Here is a 20,601-nt window from a genome sequence, read left to right as displayed (position 1 = left end):
TATATAGTCATTTTCCCATGGATGAGGTGCCCAGGTCTGAGATTAGAGCATAGAACAATACAAAACCACAATGTTGTGCTGATCTTTTAGCCAATTCTAAGATCAATTTAACCTTTCTCTCCCACATAGCCCTCCATTTTTCTATCATCTATGGGCTTGTCTAAGAGCTTCTTAAATCACCCTGATGTATCTGCCCCTGCCACCTTAAAAGCAAGTAATTTAAAAGGGGCAATTTAAAAGTACTTCAGGGGCAGCTTCTTCATGCTGAGGAAAGTGCATTTTTACAATAAACCAGGAAATTACAGGCCACTCAGTCTGAAGTTAGTCTTCGGTAAATCATTGGAAGCAACTCTAAGGGACAGGATACATGAGTATTTAGATAGACAGGGCTTGATTAGAGATAGCATAGCTTTGTGTCTGGTAGAACATATCTAACCTGGGATGACATGGTAGCATAGTGGTTAGCATAACATCTTACAGTGCCGGTGACCCAGATTCAATTCCTGCCGCTGCTTGTAAGGAGTTTGTACGATCCCCCCTTGACTGTGTGGGTTTCCTCTGGTTGCTCCGGTTTCCTCCCAAAGACCAAATACGTACCGGTTGGTAGGTTAATTGGGCATGGTAAATTGCCCTGTGATTAGGCTAGGATTAAACCAGTAGATTGTTGGGTGGCACAGCTTGAAGGCCAGAAGGACTTGTTCCCTGCTGTACCTCAATAAATAATTTAAATAAATAAGCTGTTTTACATACTGCTTGAGGAGGTTATGAGGAAAGTTGATGAAGGAAAGGTAGTGGACATTGTCTACGTGAACTTTAGCAAGTCCTTTGACAAGCTCGCTTGGGAGGCAGGTCAAGAAGGTTTAGTTGCTTCACATTTAGGATTAGACAGAATTAACTCAGTGGGGAAGACAGTCAGAGGGATTAGATGGTCATCTCTCTGATGGGAGGCCTGTGACTAGTGATATGCCATAGGGATCAGTGCTAGGTCCATTGTTGTTCATCATCTCTCTATTAATATACTTAAGCTGTAGACAGACAAGTATTTGAAGGATCGGAGAGTTGAGGGTTAACACAAAGTGCACTACAGATGCTGTGGTCAAATCAACACGTACAAAAAAGTTGGATGAACTCAGCAGGTCGGGCAGCATCCGTTGAAAGCAGCAGTCAACGTTTCAGGTCAGGGGAGTTGAAGGTTATGGCCATCTGGAATTGAAGAGGGATTGAAGCCAACAAAGACCAGATTGAAAGGCAGGGCAGGTTAGAGGGGCTGAATGGACTACGCCGCTCCTATTTTCTTCTAGCTGACCAGAGCATCAACTAATCATACACACTTCATTCACAGTTCACCCACCATAGAGTCTCTGGATTCCCCAGATGTCATCCTGTGTGATTCGTCGCTGGCCGGTGAAAGTTGCATTGGGGTGCATGAGTGCACTCATGTTGCGGGAATGCATCAGCCCCAGCGCATGTCCGATCTCATGTGCTGCGACCTGTACCAGGTCATTCAGCCAGACACCTGTCAACAGAAACAGAATGATGGTTATCCATTAAGCCACAACCATGACTCCTGTAGAGTATCCGCTTTCCTTAGACAGTCGCAACGCTATATAAGTGCATGGACCTGTCAGTCGTTCCCACCTCTGGCACAACTACTCACTTCTACATTTCCTATTGTAACATACAGTAATTTTGTATGTATTGCACTGTCGTACTACCACAAATTTCACTAGGTATGTCAGTGATAATGACAAACCTGACCCCTACTGTAGATGGGTGGCAGGAGATCAGGATGGTGGGGGGGGGGGGGGGGTGGAAAATAATCGGACTGTTGGGAATGCTTGATAATCCCTTCCATGGGTGGCGTAGCAGTTAACTGGGTCACTTACCAGCAAAGATAGAGAGGTCCGTTGAAGTCTGATGGTACTATTTATAACAGTATTTATTGATAAAGATACACAAAAAATAATATCAATGCAAACATACAGATAATATACGTCGTCAATACTAAATCTAAAAGCGCGGGTATAATAATAATCAATAGGAAATAGCTCTATCGTTGTCTAGGGGATAATGTATTGTCCGATGGAAATATAAAAGTCACTGTTAGTTCTTTCAAGCTGTAGCGTTTTGGTTTGAGAGAGAGACATGTTAAACTTGCCCAGTCCTTTTATGATGCCAATCCTCCAAGAGTCATTGGGAGTTGGTTTCCCCGTTGTTAGCTAAAAGCCGTTTTTCCAGGGAAAATGGAACCGAACGCACGTGGCCTCCCCACTGGCTTCCACTATTACGCGATCGCTAGCGTTTCTTCTGGTGTGTCTAAGGGGCTGTTCCCACAGACCCTCTTTTATCCTGACTCACAGGGTCTCAGATGTCAATCAGGGTGGGGTGATGCAATCCCTTCCTCAACCAGCCCACTTTGCCTGAGGGCCTCCACGTAGCACAGTATTGCAATACACAAGTCTGTCTCCAAGAGACAATGGCCATTTCCCATAGCTTTATATCGCCGGGGGGGGGGGGGGGGGGTCAAAACATTCCACACGTCTCTCTCTCATTTCCTGGGTCTCCTGACCCAAATCAATAGTGATCTTGCGATTCTCACAAAGGAGGTGACTACCCCGCACCCCTCAGCCCCTCAGAGCTGTGGTACATTCATAACAGATGTAACCCACTGTACAATATTGAGACCATAATATCACAAGATTTAGCAGCAGAATTAGGCCATTTGCTGGTCTATACCTTGCTCTTCTGCATTTTCCAGAAACAGGAGCACCTGGAGGAGACTCACAGAGTCATGGGGGAACATTTCTGTGTGGCTGTATCTTACTGATATCCTTATGTGTTGGCTATCTTGTATGTCCTATCTGTGCTTTGTACTGTGTGTGACTGTCGGTACTGTTTTTTGCACTCTGGTTCCAGACTAATACTGTTTCATTTGGCTGTATACATGAGTATTCATGTATGGTTGAATGACAATTAAACAAATTGAATTGAATTGAAAAAGTAACCAAGTCCATTGTAGTACAAAGCAGTCAAAAGTGCTCACAGCTTTGCTATACTGAGTTAGTGACAAGGGTTGTGTGAGTTGGTTCAAGAACCGAATGGTTGAAGGTCAGTAGCTGTCCTTGAACCTTTTGTACCTCCTGCTTGATGGCAGCTGCAAAAAGATGGCATGCTGAGATGATGAGGCATTTCAAGGATGGGGGCTTTGGTCACACCTGAAGAGCAACACCTCTGACAACCTAGCCGAGGTAGAGTGGACATGGAGTCTTGCAGCAGAGGGCACAGGCTCAAAATAGAGGAATGTCCTTTTAGTTCAGAGATGAGGAATTTATTTTGCCACAGAGTGGTGAATCTGTGGAATTCATTTCCAGGGCCAGCTGTGGAGGTCAAGTCATTGGGAATATTTAAAACAGACGTTGACAGGTTCTTCATTAGTCAGGACATCAAAGTTTATGGAGAGAAGGCAGGAAAATGCAGCTGAGTGGGATATAAACCAGCCATGATGGAATGCTGGGGCAGTCTTAATGAATCAAATGGCCTAAATCTGCCGCTTGCAATATTAGGGTCTAAATACTGCTCTGGGAGTTACATCCGAGAATGCTCACTCCTAAAGTCTTACAATACAAGAACAGGCCCTTCGGCCCATCACAATACTGCCAATCATCAAGCACCTGCCCACATTTGGTTCAATCCTTCAATGCGTTGGTGACTTAAGTGCTTCTTGAGATGCTTTTGGAAGGTAGTGAGAGTCTATGCCTCCACCACCGTCCCATGCAATGCCTTCCACATTCTAAACACCGGAGATTCTGCAGATGCTGGAATTCTTGAGCAACACACACAAAATGCTCTGCCTCATTTGCTGAGTTCCTCAAGCATCCTGTGTGTGGTGTTCTACATTCTAATCAGATTCATGGTGGGGAAAAAAACTTCTTCCTTGGACCCATCTAGACTTATTGGCTCTTACCGTAAACCCACACTTTCACGTTTTGTATGCTTCTGCTACAGGGAAATCTTCCCACTAAATTAATAATGCCACTTATGAGTTGCTGGAAGGAACCTCAGCTCATTCTCCCTTCTCCCCCTCTTTTTGGGCAGAAGAAAGATCTGCAAAAGATTTTTATGCAGAGGGTGGTGAGTAGATGGAACAGGCTACCAGAGGAAGTGGTTGAGGCAGGTACATTAGTATCATTTAAGAAGCACTTGGACAGGTACATGGAGGGGAGGGGCTTGGCAGGATATGGGCCACATGCAGGAAAGCATCGTGGTCAGCATAGAGATATTGGGCCAAATGGCATTTATCTTCTGATGACACTCTCTGACTCTATAAATGATTTGGATGAAAATCCAGAGTTCTGGGACAGCAATCAAAATAAGCAAGGACCCTTCCCACTCTGGAGATTCTCTGTTCCCTCCTCTCCTGTGGGCAAACCTTGAGAGGACATACCAGCAGACTCAAAGGAAACTTCTATCCTGCTGTTATAAGGCTCTTATAACAAACTGAATTCTTTACATAGCATATCAGATCAGAGGGTCTGTCCTGAGATCAGCATGTAGGCTCCTTCACAAAGAAGCTGCCGCTGTTTGCGCAAATTTGGCATGTCGCTAAAAGTCTGACAAACTTCTATAGGTGTACAATGGAGAGTGGATGTATCACTGCCAGGTATGGATACACCAATGCCCATGAACAGAAAACCATTACAAAAATTGGTGGGCACAGCCAAGTTTGTCACAGGCAACGTTCTCCCCACCAATGAGCACATCTACATGGAGTGCTGTCACAGGAAATAGCATTCATCATGGAGGAGCTCCACTATCCAGGACACTATCTTCTTGCTGCCGCCATTGGGAAGGAGATACATGAGCCTTAGATCCCTCACACCAGGTTTAGGAACAGTTGCTACCCTACTGAACTAGCATGGATAAAGAATTCCACAACCTATGAACTAACTTTCAAGGTATCAACAGCTCATGTCTCTGTTTTATTTATCTCTCTGTTTATCTATTTTATTATTTGTTTGTTTGTTTATCTATTTATTTACAACTTGCCCGCAAGGGAATGAATCTCAGGATAGTTTATTGAGTCACGGAAAAGTACAGCACTGAAACAGGCACTTCGGCCCACCTAGTCCATGCAGGGCCATTGAAACTGCCTTCTCTCATTAATCGATCATCAACAATCAGCCAGAGCTCAAGAAAAGCAGCTATGATCTGCGCAAAGCTATCAAAGCTGTGAAGCAACAATACAGGGACAAGATTGAGTCAAGGTTCACAATGAATAGCACAGATGACTTGTGACCAGGGTTGCATACCATTGCAGACTTCAAAGCCAAACGTTGTGGTGCCGCCAACATCGCAGTCTATCTCCCAGATGAGCTCAATCGCTTTTACGCTCGGTTCGATGTTGTTAACTCAGCTTCTGAGGAAAGCCACTATTACAACCTGCAACCCGATCATCTCCGAGTCTGAGGTACGCAGATGTTTCCAACGAGTGGACGGTCGCAAGGCTGTGGGACCAGACAGTGTCCCAGAGCGAGTACTCAGGATGTGTGCAGCATAATTGGCAGGTGTGTTTAGACATTTTTAATCTCTCCCTTTCCCAGTGTAGAGTGCCTTCCTGCTTCAAATTATCCACCATTGTCTCCGTACCAAAAAAGACCACGAAAACATGCCTGAATGACTGGCGTCCTGTCACACTCACCTCAATAATAAGCAAATGCTTTGAGAAGCTGGTCAAGGATTACATCTGCAGCTTTCTACCACCCAAACTGGACCCCCTACAATTTGCCTACTGGCACACCAATCAACAGTCAACACAGGGATGCTTATGTGAGAATGCTGTTCTTGGACTACAGTTCAGCATTCAACCCAATAGCTCCATCCAGGCTCAACAAGAAGCTCAGGGATTGATCCTGCCTTATGCAGCTGGATCCTGGACTTCCTGTCAGATTGCCAGCAGGTATCTCTCACCTCCAGCCCTCTGACTCTTAACACAGGAGCCCCTCAGGGTTGTGTACTAAGTCCCCTCCTTTATTCCCTGTATACCCATGACTGTGTCGCCACCCACAGCTCTAATCTGCTAATTAAATTTGCCAATAACACTACATTGATTGGCCTAATCTCAAACAATAATGAGGTGGCCTACAGGGAAGATGTCATCTCTCTGACACAGTGGAGTCAAGAAAACAATCTCTCCCTCAATGTCGCAAAAACAAAGGAGTTGGTTGTGGATTACAGGAGGAATGGAAACAGGCTAACCCCTGTTGACATCAATAGATCTCAGGTTGAGAGGGTAAGCAGCTTCAAGTTCCTCAGCATCCACATCACCAAGGACTTCGATTGGTCTTACACACCAGCTGTGTGTCACAACAGCGCCTCTTTCACCTCAGACAGCTGAGGAAGTTTGGTATGGGCCCTCAAATTCTAAGGCCGACAGGGGACACAACTGAGAGCATCCTGACCGGCTGCATCACTGCCTGCTATGGGAACTGTACCTCCCTTAATCACAGGACTCTGCGGAGAGTGGTGCGGACAGCCCAGCGCATCTGTAGTTGTGAACTTCCCATGATTCAGGACATTTACAAAGACAGGTGTGAGAAAAGGGCCCTTCAATATTTGATTGGATTCAATAAGATCCCCCTTATTCCTTTTAATTCCAGTGAGTACAGGCCCAGAGACACAAATGCCCCTCATACATTAACCCTTTCATTCCTTCTGACAGTACCTTGTTTCCAGCTGAATCTGGACTTGCCCAGAATCCAGAACTCGTGATTATCAAAGTGAATCTCGCCGAGTGGAGGCAGGAAGGCATGAGCCAGCTCTCCATTGAGTCCGTCAAAGCAGGGGTGGAGTGGGGCAAACCAGCAGTCAGTGTGGTTAAACGTGTAAAACCCTGAAACACATTTCAACTTGCATTTAAGAACAAATAGATCCACCTCTCCATGATCAAAGAAGAAGAACTTCTGGCAAAATGTGACAGGTCATTCTGTGTACAGGTCGGTGACCAGTAGTGTTCTGTAAGAATCTGTTCTCTGTCCCCTGCTTGTTGCTATTTTACCATTAGCTTGAATGAGGAAATAGAAGTTTGAGTTAGTAAAGTGGGTTAGTAAGTTTCACGTGTCACAAAGATTGGTGGGATTGTGGATAGTGTCAAAGGTTACAATGGTACACTGATAGGATGCAGAGCTGGGCTAAAAAGTGGCAGATGGAGTTCAATCCAGTAAAGTGTGAACTTTGAAAGATCAAACTTAGAGGCAGATTACATGGTCAATGGTAGGATTGCGAGCAGTGTGGAGAAACAGAGAGATCTTGAGGTTGATGTCTGTGGATCACTCAAAGGTGCCTTGGAGGTTAATGGATAAAAAGGCATATGGTGTGTTGGCCTTCAATAGTTGGGGGATTGAGTTCAAAAGTTATGAGATAATGTTGCAGTTCTGTAAAGCCCTGGTTAGACCACACTTGAAATATCGTGTTCGGTTCTGGGTGTCTCCTTATCGGAAGGATGTGGAAGCTTTAGAGAGGGTGCACAGATTTATCAGTGTGCTGCCTGGATTAGCTGAGGAAAGGCTGAGCATCCTGGGGCTTTTCTCTTCGGAGCAAAGGAAGGTGAGAGGTGACTTGAAGGTGATAAGAGGCATAGATAGAGACGACAGCCAGAGACTTTTTCCCCTGGTGGAAATGGCTAATATGAGAGTGCATCATCTTAAAGTGAGAAAAATATAAGGGAAATGTCAGAGGTAGCTTTTTTTTACACAGAGAGTTGTGGGTGTGTGGAGCATACTGCCAGGGGTGGTGGTAGAGGCAGATACATTAGGAATGTTTGAGAGATTCTTAGATAGAGAAAAAATGTGAGGCTATATGGGAGGGAAGCATTGGACTGATCATGGAAAAGACTAAAAAGTCAGAAATATATCATCATCTGAAGGGCCTCTTTTGTGCTGATTGCTCTGCCTGTGTAAGGAGGGACACAAAATGCTGGAATCTAGAGCCACACACTAAACTCTGAAGGAACTCAGTGGGTCAGAGGCATTAGTGGAGGGAAATGCACAGTCGATATTTCAGGTTGAGACTTTTCATCTGGACTGAAAGCATAGAGAGCAAAAAGACAGTAAAAAGTGGTAAAGGGGTGGAGCCAGTGCTGGCAGGTGATAGGTAGATCCAGGTGAGGAAGGTCAATAGGGAGAAGAGGGAGAAAGAAAAGCGAGGATGTGTGGGAAGACTAATCGATCCCTTGAACAATGGCGTATACAATCATGAGTAGTATAGACAGCATAAACGTACACATTGAAACGGAACCAAAACTCAGAGGGCATAGCAGTAGGGTGAGAGGGGAGTGATTTATCAGAATCAGATAATATCATTGACATACGACGTGAAATTGCTGTTTTGAGGCAGCAGTACAGTGCAACACATAAAAAATCTATAAATTACAATAAGGATATATAAAAAGTAAATAAACAGTGCACAAAGAGAGCAAAATTGTGTGGTAGTTTTCATACGCTGAGAGACTGTTCAGAAATCTGAGGGCCGAAGAGGCTGTACCTAAAATGCTGAGTAACTTCTGAGGTGTAACTTCTTGATATAAAGAGGGGCGGGTCTATGGAAGGGCCGAGATGGCTTGTTTCCGTGCTGTAATTGTTATATGGTTATATAAAAGTAATTGAAGCAGGTTTATTTATGACATTTATAAGTCAGTCAGATAAGACCCTAAGACAAAGGAGTAGAATTAGGCCATTTGGCCCATCTTCTGCCTTTCCACTGTGGCTGATTTATTATACCTCTCAACCTCATTTTCAGGCTTCTCACCATAGCATTTAGCACCCTATTTAATCAAGAACTTATCACCTCCATTTTAAACATACTCAGTGACTTGGCCTCCACAGCCATCCATGGCAATGAATTAGACAGATTCACCACCCCATCATCCCTGTTCTAAGTTGACAGCCCCCTGTTCTGAGACTGTACCCTCTGGTCCTAAACTCACTTGTTATACAAAAACATCCTCTCTACGTCTACTCCATCTTGGCCTTTCAATATTTGATAGTCTTCAGTGAGATTTCCCTCATTCATTTAAACTGCAACAAGTACAGGCCCTGAGCCGTCAAACACTCCTCATATGTTAACCCCCTTCATTCCCAGAATCATTCCTGTGAATGTCCTGTGGACCATCTCCAATGCCTGCACATATTTTCTCAGTTAAGAGGATGAAATCTTCTCACAATACTCCATGAAGTCTGACCAATACCTTTTAAAGCCTCAGCATTACATCCTTGTTTTTATATTCTACTCCTCTCAAAATAAATGCTAACATTACATTTGCCTTCCTCACCACTGATTCATCCTGCCAGTATGCCTTTAGGGGGTCCTGAACAAGGACTCCCAAGCCCCTTTGCACCTCTGATTTTTAAATTTTCTCTCAATTTAGAAAATAGTCTCTGCCACTATTCCTTCTACCAAAGTGCATGACCACACACTTCCCTACGCTATATTTTATCTGCCACTACTTTGCCCATTTTCCCAATCTATCTAAGTCCCTCTGTAGACTTCATGATTCCTGAACAATAGCTGCCCTTTACCTATCTTTGTATTTTCTACAAATTTGGCTAAAATGCCATCAATTCTGTCATCTAAATTGTTGACATATAATGTAAAAAGAAGCAGTTCCAATACCAACCCCAGCAGAACAGCACTGGTCACTGGCAGCCAACCAGAATAGGCCCACTTTATTCCCACTCTTTGCCTCCTGCCAGCATACATTCTTCTGTCCATGCTAATGTCTTTCCCGTAATACAATGAGTTCTTATCTTGTTAAGCAGCCTCATCTGCGGCACCTTGTGAAAGGCTTTCTGAAAATGTAAGTACATAACACCCACTGTCTCTCCTTTGTCCATCCCGACTGTGATTTCCTCAAATATTTCCAACAGATTTGTCAGGAAACCTTGCTGACTTTATCACATACCTCTAAGTACTCTGCAACCTCATTATTAAGAATAGTCTCCAATATCTTCCCAACACTGGTCAGACTAATTAGCCTATAATGTCCTTTCTTCTGCCTCCCTCTGTTCTTAAGGAGTGGAATGACATTTCCAATTTTCCAGTCCTCGGGGACCATTGCAGAATCTACTGATTCTTGAAAGATCATTATTAATGCCTCCACAATCTCTTCAGCTTCTTCTTTCAGAATCCTAGGGTGTAGTCCATCTGGTCCAGGTCACTTATCTACCTTCAGACCTTTCAACTCCCCAAGCACCATCTCCTGAGTAAGAGCAACTACACTCACTTCTGCCGCATGACTCTTGAATTTCTAGCATACTACAAGTGTCTTTCATAGTGAAGACAGATGCAAAATATTCACAGTATTAAGTTCCTCTGCCATTTCTTTGTCCCCCATTATTAACTCTCCAGGGACATTTCCAGGAGTTTTACCTCTCTTTTTCTCTTAATATATCTAAAAAATTAACTTTATGTATCTTCTTTTATATTATTGGATATCCTATCTTCATATTCCATCATTTCTCTCCTCGTGGCTTTTTAATTGCCTTCAGCTGTGTTTTAAATGCTTCCCAATCCTCTAACTTCTCATTAATTTCTGCTATATTATATTGCCCTCGCTTTTTCTTTAATGCTGTCTTTGACTTCCCTTGTCAGTCACAGTTGTGTCATCTTGCCCCTGGAATACTTCTTCATCTTTGGGTTTTATCTATCCTGCTCCTTTCTAATTGCCCCCAGAAACTCCATCCATTGCTATTCTGTCATCATCCTTGCTAGTGTTCCCTTCCAGACAATTTTGAAAATCAACCCTCCCATGCCTCTGTAATTCCCGTTACTCCACTGATACATTTGACTTTACCTTCTCCCTCTGAAACTGCAGGGGGAGTTCTATCACATTACAAATACTGTTGCCACAGGGTTTGTTTAGCTCAAGCTCCCTAATAAAATGTAGCTCATTGCATAACACCCAATCCAGAATTGCTGATCCCCTAATGGGTTCAATCACAAGGCCACCTCATAGGCATTCTCATAGGCATTCTATCCTGGGATCCAGAGCCAACCTGATTTTCCCCAATCTACCTGCATGTTGAAATCCCTGTGACTATTGTAACATTGCCTTTATTACATATCTTTCCTACTTCCCATTGTCATTTATACCCTACATCCTGTCTATCATTCAGAGGCCTGTATATAACTCACATCAGGGTCTTCTTACCCTTGTAGTTTCTTAACTCTACCCACAAGGATTCTGCATCTTCCAATGCTATGTCGCCTCTTTCTAAGGATTCAATTTCATTATTCACCAATAGTGCCACCCACCCCCTCTGCCTACCTGACTGTCCTGTCAATACAATGTGTTTTTGTATGTTAAGCTCCCACCTATGATCTTCTTTCAGCCACGACTCAGTGATGCCCACAACATCTCACTTGCCAATCTCTACCTGCAATACAAGATCATCTAACCTATTCCATATACTGCGTGTTTTCAACTATATTACCTTCAGTCCTGTATTCATCATCCTTTTCAATTTTGTCCCCAAGTTACACTTCAACTCATCCCACTGACTACAATTTTGCCCTACCTTTGTCCCGATGAGCGCTGATAATATCGGAACCCAGTGCAGAGGAAAGACAGACTCCATGAAAAGGCAGTGACCAGAGTTTATTCATAAGAATTCCAACAGAACATTGGTGAGTTGGCTGATTGACACTGCGAGACATAACGTTCTCAAAACTAGGACCCTGCAACTCGTGCTAATCAGGTGACCACTTAAATAATCCTAGTAACAAGGAATCCCCAAGCCTATCAAATTAAACTTAAACAGAAAGCACCAGGAGACCGCATTACAAAGAGCGAGTCACTCAAGAAACCACAAGGAACTCTAAACAATCATCGATTCTAATTAAACAACAATTAACCAAATCAGGTGCTCTAAAAACTAGAAGCCAAACACCCTCCAGTGCCCTGCACAAAACCCAAAAAGCTTATTACAATCACCTTCCTCACAGTCTCACTATATAATGCATCATCCACCTGTATACCATTGTACACCAATATGGTCATGGATAGGAAGGTTTATGAGGGGTACAGCCCAAATTTGGTGAATGGGACTATCTCAGTTAGGAACCCGGTCAACATGGATGAGTTGGGCTGAAATGCCTGTTTCCCCCACACATTGCTCCACGACTCTGTAAAGTACTACTCTGTGGAGGTGAGAAGATGCAAAGGATGGGTGATGGCCGTATGAGATAATAGTGCGGCAAGTGAAGTTAGTTGCCACAGTAGCGACATGGTTAACACGACACTACAGCTCAAAGCATTCCAGAGCTTGGAGTTCAAGTCCCACCACTGTCTGTAAAGGGCTTCTATGGACCCCCCCCCCCCCCCCCCCATGAACCACATGGCTTTTCTCTAGGTGTTCCAGATTCCTCCCAGTTAGTAGGTGAATTGGTCATTGTATAAATTGTCCTGTTAGGCTAAGGTTAAATAGGTGGGTTACTGGGCCATTGGGCTAGGTGGACCTGTCACGCACTGTATCTCTACAGTACTTATAAAAAGTATTCACCCCACCCCACCCACCACCTTAGAAGTTTTCAGGTTTTATTGTTTTACAACTTTGAATCACAGTGGATTTAATTTGATTTTTTTGATACTGATCAACAGAAAACTACACTTTCATGTCAAAGTGAAAACAGATCTCCACAAAGTGATCTTAATTAATTACAGGTATAAAACTCAAAATAATTGATTGCATAAGTAAGCACCCCCTTTAATATGACACACCAAATCATCACTGGTGCAGCCAATTGGTTTAGAAGTCAGATAATTAGTTAAATGGAGATGTGTTTTTGGAGACCTGTGTGCAGTCAAGGTGCTTCAATTCAGTATCGTAAAAATACACAGGTATCCAGAAGGTCCAACTGCTGGTGAGTCAGTATCTTCGTAAAAACTCAATATTGTAAGTCAACAAAACATGAAAATTTTTGGGAGGGTGAATACTTCCTTTAGGCACTATATATAGATCTGTTAGGTTGTAATTTGGCAAGGTCAGTCTGGATAAGAACGACAATTATTATTCTTGAGATTTGCCAGACACTTCTGAAACAGCTGCATTTTTAAAGCAATCCATGGCTTTAGATTTTGTTTCTAGTTTGGAATCAATCTCCCATGGGTGGAATTTGATTTTGCTCTGCTGGAATATTACTCCCGGCTCCTGGATTCACTGGTCAAATAAAAGAAAACAGCACAAGACAGTTCAAGAAGGCAGCTCCCAATCAGGCGTGGATGATAATCCAACAATCCCCACAATCCAAAAAAAAAATTAAATAATGTAACAAATGGAGGTAGCTTTTTAACTGGTTATCTCTCAATAGCTAATAATTTTTTTTTTACGCACACAAGCTGTCAGGAGCGCTGGTAGATGCAAATACATTTCAGGAACTCTTAGATTGGGAGCCACGGTAACGTCGTGCTTAGGACAACACTTCTGCAGCTTGGGGCATCAGAGTTCAGAGATCAATTCCAGCACTGTCTGTAAGGATTTGATAGCCCTTCTCATGAATGTATAGGTTTTATCCAGGTGCTCCATTTTCCTCCCACAATCCAAAAACGTACAGGTTACGAGGTAAATTAGTCCTTGTAAATTGTCCTGTGATTAGGCTTGTGTTAAATAGATGGATTGTTGGCCTCATTGGGGTGTTCAGCCCCATCCCATCTGTCTAAATCAATAAAAGATAGGGAAATGGGTGGTAGAAAAATTGGAGGGCTTCATGAGTTTGAGGAAAATGCAGGTTAAAAGTCGACATCATGAGCTGAGGGGCCTGTGCTGTGCTGTAATGTTCTATGTTCTACATTCAATTTTCTATCTCTCCTCTTTCCTTCGAGTCCTCATGAAGGGTCTCAGACCGAAACATCGAATGCCAATTTCCTTCCACAGACACTGAGTTCCTCCAGCTTTTGTATGTTGTAGCAAATGGCGGGGTGGAGGAGGGGTATCCTTGAAATTGGATCCTCAACTTCCTAACCAGGAGACCACAATCTGTGCTGAGTGGAAATAACATCCCCATCTCTCTGACAATCACACCTCAGGATATGTCCTTAGCCCACTGCTCCACTCTCTCTGCACCCGTGACTGTGTGGCTAGGCACAGCTCAAATGTTATCTATAAATTTGCTAATAATACAGCCATTGTTGGCAGAATCTCAGATGGAGATGAGCGGGTGTACGGGAGCGAGATATATCAGCTAGTTGAGTGGTGTCACAGCAACAACCTTGCATGTCAGTAAGACGAAAGAGCTGATTGTGGACTTCAGAAGGAGTAAGACGAAAGAATACACATCAGTTCTCAAAGAGGGACCAGAAGTGGAAGGAGCAAGAAATTTCAAGTTGCTGGGTGTCAGTATCTCAGGGGGCCTAACCTGGACCCAACATATCAATGCAGCTACAAAAAAAGGCAAGACAGTGGCGTTCAATAGGAGTTTGAGGAGATTTGCATGTCATCCAAACAAATGTACTGTGGAGAGCATTCTGACTGGCTGAATCACCATCTCGCATGGAGGGCTACTGTACAGAATCAAGGTAAACTGCAGAGAGATATAAAAGTAGTCATCTCCATCATGGGCACTAGCCTTCGTAGTATCCAGGACATCTTCAAGCAATGATGTCAACATCCATCATTAAGGACTCCCACCATCCAGGACATGCCCTCTTCTCATTGCTACCATCAGGAAGGAGGTACAGAAACCTGAAAGCACACACTCAGTGATTCAGGAACAGCTTCTTCCTCTCTGCCATCTGATTTCTGAATGAACATTCAACCCAGGAATACTATCCTCACTACTTTTATATTTTTTTGCATTGCGTATTTAATTTAACTACTTAATATATATATTCATACTATAATACGGTTTTTTTCTCTACTATTGTGAATTACATTGTACTGCTGCCACAAAGTTAACAAATTTCACAACACACCCTGGTCATTGGTGATATTAAACCTGATTCTGATATTGGTTCGCAACCTTAAAGAATCACAAATCACATTTCAAACATGGGAGAGTTGCTGGGAATATAAGAAGGTTGGGAGAGGAATGGGACTACAAATACTTAATGGACTGGTCACCTGTATCAAAAGGAAATGATTAAGTCTCTGCATAAAGGTTCTGAGTAAACCTATCATATATTGAAAAGCCTAGACAGAGTGGACATGAGGAGGATGTTTCCTATAGTGTGGAAGTCTAGGATCAGAGGACACTGACTCAGAATACAAGGACATCGATTTAGAACAGAAGTGAAGAAGAATTACTTTAGCCAGAGGGTGGTGAATTTGTGGAATTCATTGAATTCTTTGCCACAGATGACTGTGGAGGTAAAGTCATTGGGTATATTTAAAACTGAGGTTGATAGGTTCTTGATTAATCAAGGTCACAAAGGGTACAGAGAGAGGGCAGGAGAACAGGGTTGCGAGGGATAAGAAATCAGCCATGATGGGATGGCAGAGCACACTCAATAGGCTGAATGGCCTAATTCTGCTCCAACGTCCTTCAGTCTAAAAGGAAGGGGAAGGAGAGCAGTGCCTACCAATTTTGATGTCTGCATCCTTTTGTGTTGGGACCTCAGTAAAGGTGAGAGGTGAGACGTCACTCCACATTATAAAGGCGATTGCAATGGCTTTCCGGGTGTCATCTTTGTTCAGGGTGCTTGGAAATTTCACAATCCTGTGGAGAAAGGGAAGGGATTCTGTGATTGCCTGTATAAAATATTCTCCCTCTCATGGACTGCTCACTCTGGTCTCCGTATTTGCTTTATAGAACAGAGCAGCACAGAAAGAATCTTTGTCTCACCCTGTTCAAGATCAAAAAAGTTCAAGAATCAAGATTGTTTAATGTAATTTCCAGTACACAAGAGTAAAAGAAAATGGCCTAATTCCACTCCTATAAGTTATGGTCTTATGGAAATTAAAGTAATTGTTACTCTGGATTGAATGCAGCAAACAAAACATAATAAGATAAAGAACACAATAATAATAAAAACATAATAACTATAAATACATAAGATAGCTTATAAGACTATAAGACCAATAGATATAGGAGCAGAAGTAGGCCATTCAGCACATCGAGTCTGCTCCACCATTCAATCATGGGCTGATCTAATTCTTCTAGTCATTCCCACTCCCCTGCTTTCTCCCCATACCCTTTGATTCCCTGGCTAATCAAGAACCTATCTATCGCTGCCTTAAATGCACCCAATGACCTGGCCTCCACGGCCTCTTGTGGCAACAAAATCCACAGATTTACCACCCTCTGATTAATTTCTCCCCAGCTCTGGTCTAAATGGACATCCTTCAATCATGAAGTCATGCCCTCTTGTCCTAGACTCCCCTACAACGGGAAATATCTTTGCCATATCTAACCTGTTCAGGTCTTTTAACATCCAGAATATTTCTATGAGATCCCTCCTCATTCTCCTGAACTCCAGGGAATTCAGCCCAAGAGCTGCCAGACATTCCTCATATGGTAACCCTTTCATTCCTGGATTTGTATGTCCATAAAGTGATGCTAAGCACAGAAGTGTCTCTGACAGGAAATGATAAAGTAATTGTGCTTGGGGGTTGGAGGTGTTGATCGGACTTACTGCTTGGGGAAAATAATTGTATTTGAGTCTACAAATTATCTAGATTAATACCGTTTTTCTGTATTAAGGTCACACCCCTCTATGCCTTTCTTGTCCAACATTGTATCTGTCTCCACCACATCTTATGGCAGGGCCTTCCACACATCCCACAGAACCTCCACCCTCTGCATGATAAAGATACCCCTCAGATCTCCCCCTTTCACCATGAACCTGTTCACTCTGGGCAATAGTGACTATTCATATATCTTCAAACACAAGCCATTTTGAAGAAGCTGGAAATCTTGAGTAACACACATGAAATGCTGGAGGAACTCAACAGGTCAGGCAGCATCTTTGGAAGGAAGTAAACAGTCATTGTTTCGGGCCAAGACCCTTTATCAGGACTATACATCAGAATCAGATTTGTTATCATTGACGTATGTCATGAAATATGTTCTTTTGTGGAAACAATACAGTACATTACAAATTGCTATAAATTACAATAAGTATACATACAGTTGCCACATTATTAGCTACTTCCTGTACCTAATAAAGTGGCCCCTGGGCTCATAGTCTTCCGTTGCTGTAGCCCATCCACTTCAAGATTTGACATGTTGTGTATCAGAGCTGTTCTTCTGCATACCCTGTTCTAATGCATGGTTACAGTATTTGGGTTCCTATTCATTTTCCTGTCAGATTGAACCAGTCTAGTCATTCTCTCATTAACAAGGTGCTTTCACTCACTGGATGTTTTCCATTTTTAACACCATTCCTTGCAAAATCTAGAGACTGTTCTGTGTGAAAAGCTCAGGAGATCAGCAGCTTTTCAGGTACTCAAACCACCCCATCTGGCACCAACAATCAAATGTGACATGGTCAAACTCAGTTAGGTTACATTTCTTCCCCCTTCTAATAATTTGTCAGAACAACTGACCACGTCTGACCAACAACTTTTGACCATGTCTGCATGCTTTTATGCATTCAGTTGCTGCCACATGATTAGTTGATTAGATATTTGCATTAACAAGCAGCTGTATAGTTATACCTAATAAAGTGGCCACTGAGTTTTTATCTCTATAATGTTATAATAATTCCTTTCTCCTTTCATCTCCATTTGGATTTCTAAAATAGTAAGATCCTTCTTGTAATGTCTATTTGTGCAGTCATTGGGAATTCTATAAATGTAGAAACATTCAAATTTAGTCTAGTTATCAAATGGCTATTTCTGAAAGGTTCCTCCCTGCAGAAGTCACCAAAATTTAAATTAAAGGAACACAAGGTGAAAGAAATCCATACTTGGTAGTTTACTGCTTTATTTGAGCTAATAGTTTACAACAGCCAATATGCATTACCATGAACTAAGGTGCAACCTATGGGCTCACAGTTGGAGAAGAGGGTTTGTATGGATGGGTAGTTGATTGTCTGCATAGACCTGATGGACCAAACAGCCTGTTGCTCTGTGGTTTGGCTCAGTGACTGACTCTGTTGTGATAAGCAGATTCAAGGCCAAATCACTATAACACATAGGAGAAGGCATTGTACAAGGCATTGGTAAGGCCAAATTTGGAATATTGTGTACAGTTCTGGTCACCGAATTATAGGAAAGATATCAATAAATTAGAGAGAGTGCAGAGACGATTTACTAGGATGTTACCTGGGTTTCAGCACTTAAGTTACAGAGAAAGGTTGAACAAGTTAGGTCTCTATTCATTGGAGCGTAGAAGATTGAGGGGGGTTTTGATCGAGGTATTTAAAATTTTGAGAGGGATAGATAGAGTTGACGTGAATAGGCTGTTTCCATTGAGAGTAGGGGAGATTCAAACGGGAGGACATGATTTGAGAGTTAGGGGGCAGAAGTTTAAGGGAAACACGAGGGGGTATTTCTTTACTCAGAGAGTGATAGCTGTGTGGAATGAGCTTCCTGTAGAAGTAGTAGAGGCCAGTTCAGTTGTGTCATTTAAGGTAAAATTGGATAGGTATATGGACAGGAAAGGAGTGGAGGGTTATGGGCTGAGTGCGGGTAGGTGGGACTAGGTGAGATTAAGAGTTCGGCACAGACTAGGAGGGCCGAGATGGCCTGTTTCCGTGCTGTGATTGTTATATGGTTATAAGTGTTAGACCATTCGGCCCATTGGGTCTCCTCTGCCATTCTATCATAAGAACATAAGAACACAAGAAATAGGAGCAGGAGTAGGCCATCTGGCCCATTGAGCTGCTCCACCATTCAAATAACATCATGGCTGATTTGGCCATGGACTCATCTCCATCTACCTGACTTTTCCCCATAACCCTTAATTCCCCAACAATGCAAAAATCTATCCAACCTTGTCTTAGATATTTTTACTGAGGTTGCCTCCACTGTTTCATTGGGCAGAGAATTCCACAGATTCACCACTCTCTGAGAAAAGCAGTTCCTCCCCATCTCCATCCTAAATCTAGTCCCCCAAATCTTGAGGCTATGTCCCCAAGTTCTAGTCTCACTTACCAGTGGAAACAACTTTCCTTCCTCTATCTTATCTATCCCTTTCATAATTTTATATGTTTCTACAAGATCTCCTCTCATTCTACTGAATTCCGGAAGACCATAACCATGATTGTTCTTGGCATTTTTTTCTGTATAAGTAGCTTGCCATTGCCTTCTTCTGGACAGTGTTTTTACAAAACAGGTGACCCCAGCCATTATCAATACTCTTCAGAGATTGTCTACTGGCATCAAAGGTTGCATAGCCAGGACTTGTGATACACACCAGCTGCTCATACAACCATCCAGTACCTGATCCCATGGCTGCAGGACATTGCTAAGCAGCTGCCCAAAAGTGACCTATAGGCTAGCAGAGTGAAGGAGCTCCTCCTTTGGTAGAGACACATCTCCACATTCTCCACTCAACCTAGGCCTTTCAATATTCTGAATCAGATGTAATATCACTGGCATACATTGTGAAATTTATTAACTTAATGTCAGCAGTATAATGAAACACTTGATAACTAAATACGGAGAAAAAAATGAGTTACATTAAATGTATATATGTATATCGATTAAATAGTTAAGTTAAAATAAGTAGCGCAAAATAACAGAAATAAAAAAGTCGTGAGGTGGTGTTCATGGGTTCAGTGTTCATTTAGAAATCAGATGGCAGCAGGGAAGAAGCTGTTCCCGAAACAGAGTGTGTGCCTTCAGGGTCCTGTACCTCCTTCCCAATGGTAACAGTGTGAAGAGGGGATGTCCTGGGTGATGGGAATCCTTTATGATGGATGCCACCTTCCTAAGAGACATCAATCAGTTTCAATGAGATCAACCCCTCATTCTTAACTCTACTGAATACAGGTACAGAGCCATAAAATGCTCCTCATCTGTTAACCCTTTCATTGCTGGAATCATCCTTATGAACCTCCTCCTATCCAATGCCAGCACATCATTTCTTAGATAAGGGGCCCAAAAATTGCTCGCAATACTCTAGGTGAGGTTTAACCAATGCCTTATAAAGCCTCAGCATTACTTCCTTGCCCAGCCCTCTTTGACTGGTCAGAGTTCAACAAGCCTTATGAGTAAGTATCCAGGATTAGGACAATGGGAGGTGCCTGCACCATCTTCTAATGAATTGATTATTTTACATTTTAGCATTGTTGGTAACAGGGAAGGTTAACATCTATATGGAATGCATATTTGGTATTGGTATTAGTTTAATATTGGCACATGTACCAAAATACCCCACCAAGAGAACCACAACCCTGTCGTGGTTTGAAGGTGTGCATGCCTCAATGACCTGGAGAGATATGTCGATGGGGTCAAGTCTTTATGCTTTGGCTTTTAATAGGGTTACCCATGTCAAACAGGTCAAAGGGCAGAGGCCAGACTACCCTTAGGGAGTGGTCCACCGGTCCTCCAGGTTCAGGGGCTCCGCTCAGGGCTCGCAACCCTGACTGGTCAAACAAAACTGTTATGGAAAGAGCAATGAAAAATTCTACATCTGAGTGGGGCCGTACCTGAGTCTCCACCTGGG

The 20,601-nt window shown here is 42.8% G+C and overlaps 1 protein-coding gene across 3 annotated transcripts in view; it reads right to left on the bottom strand.

The window, feature by feature from the left end:
* Positions 1 to 20,601, bottom strand: part of mmp23bb (matrix metallopeptidase 23bb) — a 50,315-nt gene that overhangs the window by 14,256 nt on the left and 15,458 nt on the right. For 2 of the 3 annotated variants that reach the window (XM_059988284.1, XM_059988295.1), the window contains 3 exons: positions 15,569 to 15,705; positions 6,722 to 6,889; positions 1,352 to 1,516 (listed from right to left, as the gene is read on the bottom strand). In XM_059988284.1, coding sequence (XP_059844267.1) covers positions 1,352 to 1,516; positions 6,722 to 6,889; positions 15,569 to 15,705 — 470 coding nt within the window. The remainder of the gene's footprint in view (positions 1 to 1,351; positions 1,517 to 6,721; positions 6,890 to 15,568; positions 15,706 to 20,601) is intronic. The other variant, XM_059988291.1, reaches the window with a different exon arrangement.

This window comes from Hypanus sabinus, chromosome 2 (genome assembly GCF_030144855.1).
Source record: "Hypanus sabinus isolate sHypSab1 chromosome 2, sHypSab1.hap1, whole genome shotgun sequence".
NCBI lineage: Eukaryota > Metazoa > Chordata > Chondrichthyes > Myliobatiformes > Dasyatidae > Hypanus > Hypanus sabinus.
Note: the sequence above shows the minus strand (reverse complement) of the source record. Positions and strands in the feature narration are given on the sequence as shown.